Genomic DNA, 14,485 nt, shown 5'->3' on the forward strand with positions numbered 1-14,485 from the left:
GACAAACGGCAAATATCTTCAAGTAGGTTTTCCTGATATAAGGGTTGAAGGAAAGTTGAGGCACAGGTGTTTAGTAAAATTAGACTTTTACTCCATTGCTTTGTTACCCTATAGATTATATTCAGCAACTTCCGATATCACCTTTAGTACAGTATAACGGCTACGGTTTTTATGGTCATCGAATACAATTATTAATCTAACAAAGACTTAACACTATCAAATTTGCGTCTTTTCTTAAGTCCGGTCAGAATGAGCAGAGGGAGGTTAGTAGAAACTGTAGCAGCATTTTATGTGGCAAACAACTCAACACAAACCGTGCTGCATAAGAAACGTGTATCACAAGCTGTTTCTGTGCAGCAAGTTCAGACTAACTAGTGAAATGTTGTCATCATGTGTGCCTCGGGCTGCCGCTACCAGGATGCATGAGCAGGATGTATGCATGTTGAGACGTAACTGTTGTCTCAGCATTCTTGTTTTAGCTCACCAAACATTCTTGACAGGATTTCCTTCAAGCCTTCAGACTGTGGAGGAAATTATCCAGGTTTTCACTACAGTGGTCTTCACGTCATCAGCTTCGCATTCTCCAGGGAACCGTGGACAGGTAAATATTACATTTTTAGAATTAATGTCAATTTAGAAAAAAGTAGTAGAATTGAGTTTTTTTGGGATTTGAATGTTCTTTTGGGTGATGAGGTCACCCTCAATTTGTACTGGCTATCATATAAATGTTTAAGTCCTTCAAATGTGACTATGCCGCGCATCCTATAGTTAGACGTCAGTTTTTTTATCTCTGTGAAACTGCTTGTCCAACACTTCTTCTAAAGTCCCAATGTGTTGGTGCCATAATGACTGGTTTTGTGAATGTAATGCTCCTTGCCCTCAAACCATTGAAAACCAGAGATACAACAAAAAGGTAGAAAATCAGGCTGGAGGAGCTTGCATCTTAGTAGTTCTTCTAGTTTAGTGATTGTCATCTCTCTTTTGATGATCCCACAGCTCAATTAAAGTATGTACAAAAACATCAAAGGCCATCAATATGTTTTGCGCCTTTTAAATATAGTATGACTCTTCACTTTTCTTAATATTTAGACAATCTAAATACATCATACACTAGGAAATAAAGCAGTAGATGAACACTTGGTGTATTATTATATAGTATTTAACTTTGGGCTAAAGAACAGTGTAAACAGGCAGCTTTCTTTATGATCGTGAGATGAATGCTATAATGCTATAATAGAGCTCTACTATGTAATGTTGTGTTTGCCATTTGAACATAATGTTATCTTGTGTGTATTGGTACATTGTAATCAAACATTTGGGCTGTCTGTCGGCTCAGTGTTTTTTTTTTTGAAAAACAAAATGTTTGGATAGAAGCATTGTTTGGGGAGAAACACCCACTTTTAAGTTAATACAATGTTTTCATGAAAGAAGGTTCACAATGGACAGGCAGTGTCAGCATTGTTTTGTTTTGCTGCATATTGGAGCCTTCATTCTGTAAATTAAGAGACTCAAATGTGTATATTTTTCCAAACAGTATCCACAGGTAACCATGGCTGAGTACAAGTTAGAGATGACAACGGGTGACATGCAATATGCAGGAACATCGGACTACATGTATGTCACCTTATTTGGAACTGAGGAGCAGAGTGAGCGAACTTTGATGGACAACTATGGCATCGACTTTCAAAGAGGGGCAGTAAGTACAACCCAGTTAAACATCTGCACCTGTCTGTAAATAACAGATTGCATCATCAAGTAAGCACTTTAGATTTAAGTCATCATTTAGAATTCACAAATCCTACTTCAACGTGTGATCTATGTGACGTTAACTGCTATAACTCTTACTCTCAATATGCAGAAATGATATAAACACAATCTAATGGTCTTTCACATTTATGGTACCGTTAAATTATACATTTCACTTTTTTTTAAGTCACACTTTTTTAAAGGATAATCTGGTTTTGGCTGAGGCTTACACTTAAAATGCTTTCCTTCATTACGTTGTCCCAAATATCTCAGTTTCAATGTGCAATACATCATAATATGTGTTTGTGAGCCTCTCCGCTCACACAGGGTTCAAATCAGGACGGAAAGAGCAGGTTGGTGAAACACAGGCGTTTATTAACTCCAAACAATAATATGCGCGGGTCTCAAACGTTGCCCGGGTGGGAAACTTCACAGGTCCTTTGGCGACCTTCCAGGATCCCGCCTACTGCATAACAGAACAGAACCAGGTTACGACATGCTTTTCTTTCAAACCACACCCCGCTGCCGCAGTGTTAAACTGTATTATATTTTAAATGGCAATATATACATTAACTGTATATTCTGTTTGAGTTTACCATAAGGAAGCTTTGACTTTGCAGACTACACCGTTGTAGGAGGCTGTAGCTTGGTTTCAATATGCACAAATAGTCTGTGACTGAGACTTTTTAGCAGATATTGCTTTTTTAAAATTATAATAGTATATATTAATATAATAACAATTATAATTCTTATTCCAAGACAGGGAGCTACACCGTGAAAACCAGTTTTTCTCTGGGCAAACTTCTGCTGGTTAAGGTTGAGAAGGACCAGTATTTATGTCTCCCAGAAGATGAGTGGTACTTCTCCAAAATGGTGGTGACGACTCCAGAAGGAGATGTCATTCTTTACCCCTGCTACAGATGGATTGGCAGGGGAGAAATTGTGGAGCTGAGAGGAGGGAGAGGTCTGCATCAATGTCCCAAAATAACTGATTCATACATATTAACTGTTTTTTCTACATCTCGTTGGCTTTGTACATTTAAATTTGACTGCTATAATGTTGTTTTCATGTCTCAGCAATGAAAGTTTTTGAGGAGGATCACCCCTTGTTGATTGACCACAGGAAGAATGAGCTGATGCTCAAAAAGAGCTTGTTCGAGTAAGTTTCCATGTGAGCAGTAGAGCTACCGTTTGTCGCCAAAGTTTATCTGTAGAAATGTCTTTGTGCTTTTGGGTAACTTTGTTTTTTTTAATAGATGGAAGATTATGGCTGAAGGACTACCCCACATCAACAGTTTCAATGACGTGTCTGAGTTCCCAGCTGAAATCCGCTTCTCCGATTCCAGAACAGCTGACATCCGTTACTCAAAAGCTACGATGTGGGTCAATATATTAAATAGATGTGTATATGTTAATTACAATACAGCTCTATTCTCTAGACTTTTAAATATTGAGGGAAAAGGTACATTGCAATTCATTTCTGTATGTTGTTTATTCCTGTGTTCTAATTGTTCCTTGTTTTACTTCAGTGGTATTGAACTCAAGGTTAAGGGGCTGCAAGGATCTACTGCACAATGGGAAAGCATTGAAGACATCAAAAAAATATTCTGGTGTAAAAAGACAACAATGTCAGGTATGTTCTTTTTATCCCATTTACCAGTTGTCAGTGTAACTCACCCCATCTATGTTATGTTTTCATAACAACAGATAGATATTCAGTAGATGTTTTTCCTGTTTTGTACAATTATTTGTTTTCTACAAAGTTAAGTATTTCAGTAAAAGTAACAATTATTTAAATACATGACCAACATTTTTGCTTTACAGTCAATAAGAATGATGATTATGTTGAACCTGAAAAACCCCAAAACATTTTAGAAAAATTATATTAATTATTAAATGAACCAATTGTTATTCGTGTTAAACCGAATATATAATGTTGGTATATTTTTTATATATCAATTGCTATTCTTCCAGAGTATGTTGCAGACCACTGGATGGAAGATGACTTCTATGGATATCAGTTCCTGAATGGAGTCAACCCCGGTGTTATCAAGCGCTGCTCAGAGCTTCCCACAAACTTCCCGGTCACAGAGGAAATGGTGAAGCCGTTCCTGGAAGAGGGAAGCTCTCTGCAGAAGGAAATGGAGGTATGAATGAAGATTAACTTGAAATGGATGGTAATCTTTGTTTCGGAATCATGATTTGTCCATTTACTATCCCTCTGTCATACTTCCTTGACTTATTACAATTCTGTGATATCTCTCGATGACGTCTTAAACATTTCTTTCTTATGTCTTTCCAGAAAGGCAATATGTTCCTTTATGACCAGAAGAAGATGGATGGAATTCCCCCTGCAGCCTATAATGGTGAACCTCTGCATGTGACTGCTGGTCTCTGTTTGCTCAACGTGAACCCAGAAAACAAACTGATGCCAATTGCAATACAGGTACTGTAAAATCCATTTAAAAGCCAGCATGTAATGTTATAGGTCTTTACCATGGTCACTCTATGGAAAACATTCTTTAAGGTATCGTGAAGGGAAAGTTAATCTATTTTTTTTATCAATTTCCAGTTGAATCAACAACCATCTGAGAAGAACCCCATCTTCCTGCCCAGCGACCCAGAAACTGACTGGCTGCTAGCCAAGATGTTCATTAAAAATGCAGATTGCATGGATCACGAATCAGTCCATCACTTCATGAGGACTCACTTTCTGGCAGAGGTCTTCGCTATTGCAGCTCTCCGCAGCTTCCCTGTGATTCACCCAATGTACAAGGTATAAGTACTCCACACAACAGAGGTAGTGCAGGTTTTTTGTATTCCCTTGATCTGAAATAATGCTTAGAATTTCTATTGATTGATTTTCAGGTATATTATGTCTATACTAGAGATGGTTAATAGTAAAGCTGAGACAGGAAATGTTCAAAAATAAAGAGGCATGCGTGCAAACAAGTTTCCTTGATTAAACCCCATTACTTTGCGAGGTTGAATGCAAAGTATGTGACTATGCTGAGATTAACGTAACTCAACATGTGAATTCCCAAAAAAACGACTCTACTCTAAAAAAGGCCTTTTTGAAACGCTTGCCAGATACCAGAAGTGCAAACAGGTTGTGACTGGGGTGAGAGGTATCCGTGAAGATGTTGCACACATCCCAAAACACATCGTTTGACGCATGAAACACAACTTTCATTTGTGTATTAAATGTGTGTATTTGTCTCACTGTTTTTGTATATTTGATTGTACTTGTAGATCATTTTGTTATTTGTCATTCACTTACTTTTCATAGTATTTTTTTGTTACTTCCATTTCCCCGGGCGCTGTACAATAGCTGCGCACTGTTCCTAGTACTAGACTCCTGGTACTAGGATGGGTTAAAAGCAGATGACACATTCACTGTGTGTGCTGTGTGCTCTGCATGTGTGACCATTAAAGAGGGTTTCATCCCTCCCAATTCTTTCTAGATCTTCTTTGGAAACTGGTTTTGAGCCATTATTTTGTATTTATTGAAGAACTCAAATTTTTATAACAAAAAGAAAGTGATACTTAACTTGTTGGAGTCCAAGCACTTTATAATTATCATGGTTATATATTTTCAAAGAAGTCAAAGCACTTAAAGAAAGCATGATTTCAGTTGTGTTTGCTTATTGCTTCCTTCATTTACACTGATGTTCTGCCTGTTGTCTGCTGAATCAAGCATTTTACTTTGACTTTAATATTGTTTTCCTCTGTTCAGCTGCTGTTTCCACACTTCCGGCACACTCTTCACATCAACACTAGAGGGCGCCTAAATCTATTAGGACCTGATGGGGTTTTAAGTAATGTAAGGCTTTTTCAAATACATATTTGTGAATGTAAATACAAATGTTATCATACCACACCTTGCAACTTAAATTCTGTTTTTTGGATAGTTTCTAATTTGATGTCGAAAAACTTGTCTGATGGTATGTGTATTTTTGATTTGTTAGAGTTCACTTGGATTTGTTGGACTAATAGAGCTCATGAGAAGGGATCTCTCTGAAATGACCTACAGCTCCCTCTGTCTGCCGGAGAACATCGCTGCACGAGGATTGGAGTCTATCCCCAACTTTTACTACAGAGATGATGGCCTGAAGCTGTGGAACATCATCCAAAGGTTTTACCTATTCATAAATATTGTGACTGTCCACAGTGATTCATTGTACAAACACCATTAGAGACTTTCTCAGAAGCTCATATTATTAAAAATACAACTGTTTTGTGTTTGCCAGCTTTGTGAAGGCGGTAGTGGAGCACTATTATCCCTCAGACAGTGAGGTTCATAAAGACACTGAGCTGCAGGACTGGATCAGTGAGGTCTTCACACATGGCTTCTTAGGAAACAAAGCCGCAGGTATTTGTCCCATATTCTGAAGTCATTTGTAAATATGAAACATATTATAATAGTATATTTTAATGCACATAGTGATTGACTTATGAACATATTGTGCTGCCAATAGGGTTTCCAGCAGCCTTTCATACTGTCGAGGAAGTGGTCAAGTTCACAACCATGGCGATCTTCACAACGACGGTTCAACATGCTGCCGTAAACAGTGGGCAGGTAAATAGTTGGGGCGTTAGAATATTGTAGCGACCCTGATAGGATGCTGAGGGTGTCACTCAGGCATCCCCCGTCTCTCTGCCAATCACAGAGCTGCACAGTGATGCTGGTCTAGGTGCGGGCCTGTGGTTGAGGGAGCAGACGGGGGAGGGCGGGAAGCTGTGACGTAGTCTGGGTTATAAATAGGAGTGTGTGTGTGAGTGGAGTGAGAGAGTGTGTGAGGTTGAACCCACAAGCTATCCCTGTACCTGTGATCATCTAGAAAATAAGAGTTATTAAAGCCTAATAACTGGAAGCCTGTTTCCGACTCCATCTGTGAACGCTACATTGGTGTCAGAAGTGACTTTTCGAACGGAGGACGTCTATCCGGACGGGTGTTCGTAACTGCGTCACGGAGCTAGCAGGTGAGCTAGCGGAGATGGAAAAGTTCAACAAGATGGGAGTGAAGCAGGAAAGTAGGGATGGAGAGGAAGAAGGAGCATGCGGGTGGTCGAAGGACATGGGTGGGGAGTTTGTGAAGGCACGAGAGGCGAGAGAGTGCCTGAGGGAGTCGGCGGTGAGGATGGCTAGAGACGCGGGAATGTCACCATCTTCAGCTGTGTTTCGCGCCAAAACTGAGCGGGATGTAGACAACAATGGCGGCGCCCATCAACCGGTAGCAGCCGCCGTGTCCGTGAAGACACCCAAGTACTCGGGTAAGGCTGACTGGGAGGCTTTCCATGCTCAATTTGAACTGCTTGCACATGCCGGGGGGTGGTCAGTAGAGACTAAAGCACTACAGCTAGCTTTGTGCGTCACAGATGAGGCTCTGTCATGTCTGCTGCTGCTTAGCCCTGAGGACCGGCACAACTATGAAGCGTTAGCGGGGGCTTTGAAGAGGCGGTTTGGACAGTGTTTCCCGCCAGAGCTGCTCCGGAACAAATAGAGTGACAGCTGTAGGAAGTCTGGGGAGGCGCTGCGTGCGCTGGCTAATGATGTGGAGAGCCTGACGCGGCGGGCGTACGCGCACATGCCGCCCGGAGTGCAGAGTGAGCTGGCCCGTGATCAGTTCATCAGGGCTCTCCTCCCTGTGGAATTGAGGGTTGAGGTACAGCTGCAGCATCCGCAGTCCTTGCAGGCGGCCTTGGAGATGGCTGTGGAGAGAGAGGATGTGTGGAGTGTAGCTGCGAGGAGCAACGGAGGGCCGGTATCACCGGCTGTGAAGAGCTGCAGGGAGGAGAAGCCTGCATGGGTTACCGAGATGACGGAAATGATAAGGGCTGTTTCTTTGCAGCCAACACGCTGGAACAAGTACCAGGGTCTGCTGGGGGTGTGGTCAGCCGGGACATTTGGCCAGAGACTGCCCCAAGGCACGCCGGACCCAGGGAAATGACGGGGGGTCCGCATAAAGGGGAAGATGCGGAGCCAAGCCCAAAAACCCCTCAACCAAACCACCGTTTTATTGTCATCAACACAGACATCAGAGGTAGGAGCCCGGCAGCACAGCCGGGGGAGCCAGATGCTACGCCTTCCTGAAGAAGATGACGGCACAGGCTTGGAGCCTGTCGTCGCGGTGGGCCGTGCTGGTGGTGGGGATTCCTGTTATGTCCCTGTCGCTGTGGAAGGGGTGCCCTGCACTGCACTGGTGGACACAGGCTCTACAGTAACCATAGTGAGACCAGAGGTGTGGCCCGGTGGGACTATGTTGGAGCCGACAGCAGTGCGTCTCCGCAAAGTCACAGGAGAGCTGGCACTTATGAAAGGAAGAGGCTTGCTGACGGTGTCGGCGGGGGGAGTTGAAGTGCAGCACCCCGTGTGGATAGCGGAGGTACAGGACCCGTGTATTCTGGGTCTGGACTTTTTGAGGGCGCCTGGCTGCCGTCTGGATTTTCTAGTAGGCACAGTGAGTATCCATGGGGGGCCGGTGATCACTATGACCCGTATCCACGTCCCTGCTGAACCTGCGGGGAGACCCCCTACACACACTGTGAATACTCTAGGAACGGAGGAAAATCCTACCTCCTTTCCCGTATCCACGGTGGCGCCCACTCTGGACAGTTCCGCACCGGTCACCCCCGGACGGTGCCACCCGATCACAGCCCCGCCTCAGTTACCCCAGACTGGGGTGGAAGAGGCTCCGTCTGCAGTATTGGAGGTGTGGAGGAAGAACTGTGGCGGCCTAAATCCAGAGCAGCAAGAGTAATTGTGGCAGCTAATGCTAGAGTTCCAGGGCAGTTTTGCCATGAAGGAGGAGGAGGTGGGCCGAACGCATCTGGTAGAACACGAGATTGATACAGGGGACGCGCGTCCCATCAAGTCTCGCCCGCGCCGTCTTCCCCTAACTCGTCAGCAGGCTTGCGACGAGGCAGTGCAAAGCATGCTGCGGGCAGACATCATCGAGCCCTCCGACAGCCCGTGGGCCGTTCCGGTAGTCATGGTCCCGAAGAAGACAGGTGGCTGGCGGCTGTGCCCAGACTACAGACCGGTGAACGGGGTCACTAAAAAGGATTCATACCCCCTTCCCCGCATCGATGAGTCCCTGGACCTGGTTGCAGGGTCGTCATGGTTCTCTTCCTTGGACCTCCGCAGTGGGTATTACCAAGTTCCTCTGGCCCCAGAGGCTAGACCAAAAACGGCTTTCTGTACCGGCCGGGGACTATGGCAGTTCAAGGTCCTCAGTTTTGGGCTTTGTAATGCCCCGGCCAACTTTGAGCGGTTGCTGGACAGGTTGCTGTCGGAGATTCCCCGCCAGCAGTGCTTGGTTTACCTGGACAACATCCTGGTGCATGGCAGCTCGTTCGAGGCGGCCCTAGGATTGCTACGAGTGGTGCTGGAAAGGATCAGAGCCGCTGCTTTGAAGCTACATCCAGATAAGTGTCATTTCATGCAGAGAGAGGTCACTTTCCTGGGCCACAAAGTGGGGGTTGAGGGCATCGGCACCCTGCAAGACAAAGTGCAGGCTGGCCAAATCCTCGCAACCAGAAACAGCTGAAGAGCTTCCTGGGCCTGGCTTCGTACTACAGGAAGTTTGTACGGGGTTTTGCTTGCACGGCTGCACCCCTATTCCAGCTGCGGCAGAAGGACAGGGATTTCCTCTGGTCGGAGCAATGTCAAGCAGCGTTTGACAGCCTTCGGCGTGCCTTGAGTGAGTCCCCGGTTCTCTTCCCAGCCATCCCCAGTCTGCCGTTCACCCTGGACACAGACGCTAGCGGTGTGGGTGTAGGTGGAGTACTCTCCCAGACTAAATCAGAGGGGGAGCGGGTGGTGGCACTTCAGCCGGGCGTTCAACAAAGCAGATCGACAATACTGTGTCACTCGCAGGGAACTTTTGGCAGTGGTGCTGTCCATCAGGCACTTTAAATACTACCTGTGTGATCAGGCGTTCACGTTGAGGACGGATCACTCTGCATTACAGTGGCTCATGACGTTCAAAGAGCCCGAAGGGCAGGTCGCCAGGTGGATAGAAGAGCTCCAAGCCTTCAACTTCAGGGTGGAGCACCGGGTGGGGGTGAGCCACACAAATGCGGATGCTCTCTCCCGCCGCCCGTGTGCTGCTAGCGGATGCCACTACTGCGAGAGGAGAGAGACTCGTGAAAAAGAGTTGCAGGAGGAGGACGTCGTCTGTGCGGCAGCGAGGCAAGTGGAAGAGGTTGTCTGCCGGGAGCTCCGGTCAGTGGACGGGGCCGAGTGGAAGCAACAGCAGGAGCTGGACGCTGTTCTACAGCCTGTACTGCAGTGGGTCGAGTCGCAGCAGCGGCCACCGTGGGAGGAAGTGGCCGTGCTCTCTAAAGCGACCAAGGGGCTGTGGTCGCAGTTTGAGGCTCTACGCCTGTGTCAGGGCGTGCTACAGTGGGCGTGGAAGGAGCCAGCAACGGGGGAGAAGAGGTGGCAAGTGGTGGTCCCGAGGGGTCTGCAAGAGGCCGTACTCAAGGCCATGCATGGAACGGGAGGTTCTGGGCACTTTGGCGTCACTAAGACACTCCGGCGCCTTCGTCAGGGCTGCTACTGGGGGCAGTGCCGGAGGGATGTCGAAGACTTCTGTCGCCGCTGTGACCCGTGTATGGCTCGGAAGGGTCCGCCTGGTCGTTCCCATGCTCCACTGCAACAGTTTCCCGTGGGGGCCCCGATGGAGAGAGTAGCGGTTGATGTGGTGGGTCCTCTGCCTTTGTCGAACAGGGGTAACCGCTACGTGCTCACGGCCATAGACTATTTCACAAAATGGCCAGAGGCGTATGCCCTCCCTGATCAAGAAGCAGAGACCGTCACAGATACCTTGGTGGCCGGCATGTTCAGCCGGTTTGGAGTACCGGAGACCCTGCACAGTGACCAGGGGAGAAATTTCGAGTCCCGGGTGTTTGCCTCCATGTGCACACACAAAACACGCACCTCCCCCTTGCGATCTCAGAGCGACGGACTAGTCGAGAGATTCCATCGCACCATGGGACAACAGCTGGCCATCCTCACATCTCAGCATCAGCGCGACTGGGACGAGCATCTGCCCCTGGTGCTCATGGCATGTCGCTCTGCAGTCCAGGAGTCCTCAGCCTGTTCTCCTGCCCTCCTCATGTTGGGGAGAGAGCTACGAACCCCGGCTGTTTTGGCGTTTGGTCAGCCACCGGATTCCCTGGACACGACTTCAGGGCCTGAGTACGCCAGGAGACTTCAGGACCGCCTTGATTCTGCTCACGCCTTTGCCCGTGATCAGCAGAAAAGTGCTGGGGTGAGACAAAAGCAGAACTACGACACCCGGACAAGAGGGCAGCATTTCCGTGCAGGGGAGCTGGTTTGGGTCTACAGCCCCCAACGCAAGAAAGGCCGGTGCCCAAAACTGGACAGCCAGTGGGTTGGTCCGTGCAGAGTACTGGAGAGGGTGGGGGAAGTGGTTTACAGGGTGCAGCTGCCATCAAGGGGGAGAAAAGTGGTTCTCCACAGAGACAGGTTGGCTCCGTACCGAGGAGTCGCTTCCCCATAGGCCCCAGGAACACCGGGACCCACAGCCGGCCCTGCAACATCCTCACTCAGGTCTCCCGGCGAGCGGAGCAGCAGTGCCTCCTCAGGGACTGAGTGTCCCCCCATTTTCTTTCCCCTTTCCCCGCCTGGGCCGGAACCGGCCACCCCAGTCCCCCTGCCGAGAAGGCAGTCACGACCCCCGGGTCGTTTCAGAGACTTTGTGTGTTGGTAAAGTTTTTTTAGTGAGACCCCTGGATTACGGTAGAGGGCAAGAATGCGCCCTGGTCTCACTGGAAGGGATTGTAGTCCACCCAGATCTTCCTAGTTAAAGTTCAGTGTGTAGTTGTAGAGTTGTGCTGGGTTTTGTTTGTTCCTCGTGAGCTAGAAACTTTGTAGTGGGGGGGGGGTAGTGTAGCAACCCTGATAGGATGCTGAGGGTTTCACTCAGGCATCCCCCGTCTCTCTGCCAATCACAGAGCTGCACAGTGATGCTGGTCTAGGTGCGGGCCTGTGGTTGGGGGAGCAGACGGGGGAGGGCGGGAAGTTGTGACGTAGTCTGGGCTATAAATAGGAGTGTGTGTGTGAGTGGAGTGAGAGAGGGTGTGAGGTTGAACCCATAAGCTATCCCTGTACCTGTGATCATCTAGAAAATAAGAGTTATTAAAGCCTAATAACTGGAAGCCTGTTTCCGACTCCATCTGTGAACGCTACAATATGTATTGATCAAGTATAAGTTTGGCAGACCAGCCAACTGCTTTAGTTTCCTTTACAATAACATTCCGTTTGCAGGACATTAGCTTAGTATTACAATTGAGTAAAGGTTGCCTTTTTTTCTATGTTTTTTTTTCATAATTTAGTATGACTACAACTCCTGGGCCCCCAACGGCACGCTACTTCTGCGCAAACCTCCTCCAACCACTAAGGGGCAGTCAAGCATGAAGACGATCCTGGAGACCCTCCCGAATGTTGGCGATACAGTCGAGTTAGCAGCAGTGAGTTGGTTGCTTTCAGACAGATACACAGACTATGTAAGTTTGGCGTCATAAATACTTACAGAAGGATGTCCTATCCTGATTTTAATGTTTTTCTCTTTTTTACCATTAACTTTGCTTTGTCAGTCTAATTTTGTTTCCTGATTTTGTCCTTTTGGCAGATTCCCTTGGGAACATACCCAGAGGAACGATTTGATGAGCCTGAGCCTAAGCAGATGATAAAGGAATTCCAAGCAGAATTGTCGTACCTCAGTGAAGCAATAACATCAAGAAACTCAAATCTTGAACTACCCTACACATACTTGGACCCTGCAGAGATAGAGAACAGTGTTTCTATTTAAGCAGATCTGCGAGTGTATCATGTATTTCTCCTCACCTAGTTTGCATGCTGGGAGTTCAGTTATACTTTTAATGTAGTGTATAATAGCTGGGGCAGATAGATGAGATGTAATGGATAATTAGTAAGTTGTTGCATACTGGTAAGGGAGGACTAGAGTATATCTTGGTTGTGTGATGCTGAGCAGAAACTAAACTGACTAACACAGGAGTTAATGGCTTAAACATTGCTCTGGCCCATATTTATCGATTACAGGCAAAACGATACAAAAACATAGGGTGAATGTTTATTTTATCTACATTAAGTGTATTTTGTTGTATCAGACTTTCTTAATGGATATGAAATGCAGCTCTGGGTAGCTGCATTTCACTGTGGGTCCCCCTAGTCAAGATGATTTCAAACAAGGTTCCTCTTTCTTTTTCTCCATTAACAATTAATAAAAAAACTATTTAACTTATGCTTGTCTTTTATGTACTTTTTTCCTTTTCATATAGCGAATGAGGACAAAGAATAAGTACATTAAACTTCTGCGTTTTAATACATGTTTGTAATCAGAAAATATATATTTTATTAAATTTCTTCGAAATTGCATCTATCGATCTAGTCAATTGTATTCATATAATCAAATAGCAGAAATAACAAACACATCTACCAGTGAAATGCAATGAAATTCCATATCCCTCTTTCTATCCACCACATTTGTAGATCTACTGTGAGCTCTATTTTGTCGAGTTCACTTTTATTTGACTGATGTATGGTGCGCAGTTATTCTGACAGAGTGGGACTTCATTCTTTCTAACTCCTCTTTGATGCATTGCAAACCACCCTTTTTCAAAACACAGTCCGGGTATTTTTAGACTACACCATACCATAAATGTGTCCGCGCGGACTTAATATAAGAGCCTAATAACTCACTCGACACATTTTACGGTTTTGCGGACGTGTCACAGAATTAAAGCTGCCACAATGTTGTTTAGGTTCGCTGTCATTCTGACTCCGGAGTCTTCGGATGTAAAGGTCTTTGTTTTGGGTTCGCGTGAGGAAATGGGCCAATGGGACTTGAGCGCAGCGGTTCCGATGACAGCCTCTCAGAAGCTCCTGTCCACCCTTGAACCGTGTCTGTGGACCGGCGACATGCAGCTGGCAGAGCCGTACGAAGACACATTGTGGTTCAAGTTCGTCAAAAGAGTGAGAGGGACTTATATCTGGGAAGGTATACATCATCATTCGGATAGTGCTTCCAATTCAGTAGCGTGCCAAATTAGATTGTTGACAAGTAATACATATTAAAAACATATTTAATGTCAGTCCCATCGAAGGTAAACATCTCCGCCATGTTTTGTTAGTTTGTAATGTATTCTTGCTGCCACATGATGGCGGTATAGCAAAGCCTTTTTATTTAATAAACGCTCAGTGGCTCGTGGATTTTAGAGCAGTTGTTAGCAATTGTTACGTTACAATTCCTGCTTTCCCATTTATATCTCATATACCTATACTTTATTTATAACATTACATAGGGCACACTCAAAAGTAAAAAGACTGATAACAACTGGATTGTTATTTTTTAAAGCATTAACAGGTAAGCAATATTTTTAATGTTGTAACAGAGATAATTTAAAGTGTACCTATCATGCTATATTTGAATAATATATTGTAGGGCCATACCTATATAAAACATGTCTGCGAAGTATATTTTTCAAAATACCAAACAGATCTTGCATTTTAGCCATGCCTCATTTCGCTCTATTTGCTCTTTTTTTAGCCCTGTTTTTGCAACGGCTGAATCTGAGAAGTCTTCTTCGCTGCTTTTGTGGCAGACTACATCGCTACCTACAGGCCTGGCATATGTACTACAGTGTCTCCAGCGCTTTCGAACGGCAATGGCCGTGGCTGTCTCCTCCT

The 14,485-nt window shown here is 45.7% G+C and overlaps 2 protein-coding genes across 3 annotated transcripts in view; both read left to right on the top strand.

Moving 5' to 3' along the window:
* Window positions 1-393: 393 nt before the first annotated feature.
* Window positions 394-13,040, top strand: LOC307016718 (hydroperoxide isomerase ALOXE3-like). Its single transcript, XM_079645982.1, has 15 exons — window positions 394-601; window positions 1,535-1,696; window positions 2,506-2,710; window positions 2,824-2,905; window positions 3,003-3,125; window positions 3,276-3,379; window positions 3,721-3,893; window positions 4,049-4,192; window positions 4,319-4,522; window positions 5,483-5,569; window positions 5,715-5,881; window positions 5,997-6,118; window positions 6,225-6,325; window positions 12,112-12,282; window positions 12,408-13,040. The coding sequence occupies exons 1-15, from the start codon at window positions 419-421 to the stop codon at window positions 12,585-12,587; spliced, it is 2,208 nt and encodes a 735-aa protein (XP_079502108.1). The 5' UTR covers window positions 394-418; the 3' UTR covers window positions 12,588-13,040.
* Window positions 13,041-13,303: 263 nt separating this feature from the next.
* The window catches only part of epm2a (EPM2A glucan phosphatase, laforin), a 6,879-nt gene continuing 5,697 nt past the window's right edge, over window positions 13,304-14,485 (top strand). Inside the window, exon 1 of one of the 2 annotated variants that reach the window (XM_079645988.1) lies at window positions 13,304-13,796. In XM_079645988.1, coding sequence (XP_079502114.1) covers window positions 13,550-13,796 — 247 coding nt within the window. In that variant the 5' untranslated portion in view covers window positions 13,304-13,549. Of the gene's footprint in view, window positions 13,797-14,036; window positions 14,163-14,485 lie in introns of those variants that run through there. The other variant, XM_079645991.1, reaches the window with a different exon arrangement.

Source organism: Notothenia rossii (assembly GCF_949606895.1).
Source record: "Notothenia rossii genome assembly, chromosome: 8".
NCBI classification, from domain to species: Eukaryota; Metazoa; Chordata; class Actinopteri; order Perciformes; family Nototheniidae; genus Notothenia; species Notothenia rossii.

Bases quoted from the DNA above. Each gene is read 5' to 3' on its own strand.
- LOC307016718 (XM_079645982.1), top strand. From the start codon at position 419: ATGCATGAGCAGGATGTATGCATGTTGAGACGTAACTGTTGTCTCAGC. The intron at 3,894-4,048 runs GTATGAATGAAG...ATGTCTTTCCAG, and splicing joins CTCTGCAGAAGGAAATGGAG to AAAGGCAATATGTTCCTTTA. The intron at 5,882-5,996 runs GTTTTACCTATT...TGTGTTTGCCAG, and splicing joins CTGTGGAACATCATCCAAAG to CTTTGTGAAGGCGGTAGTGG.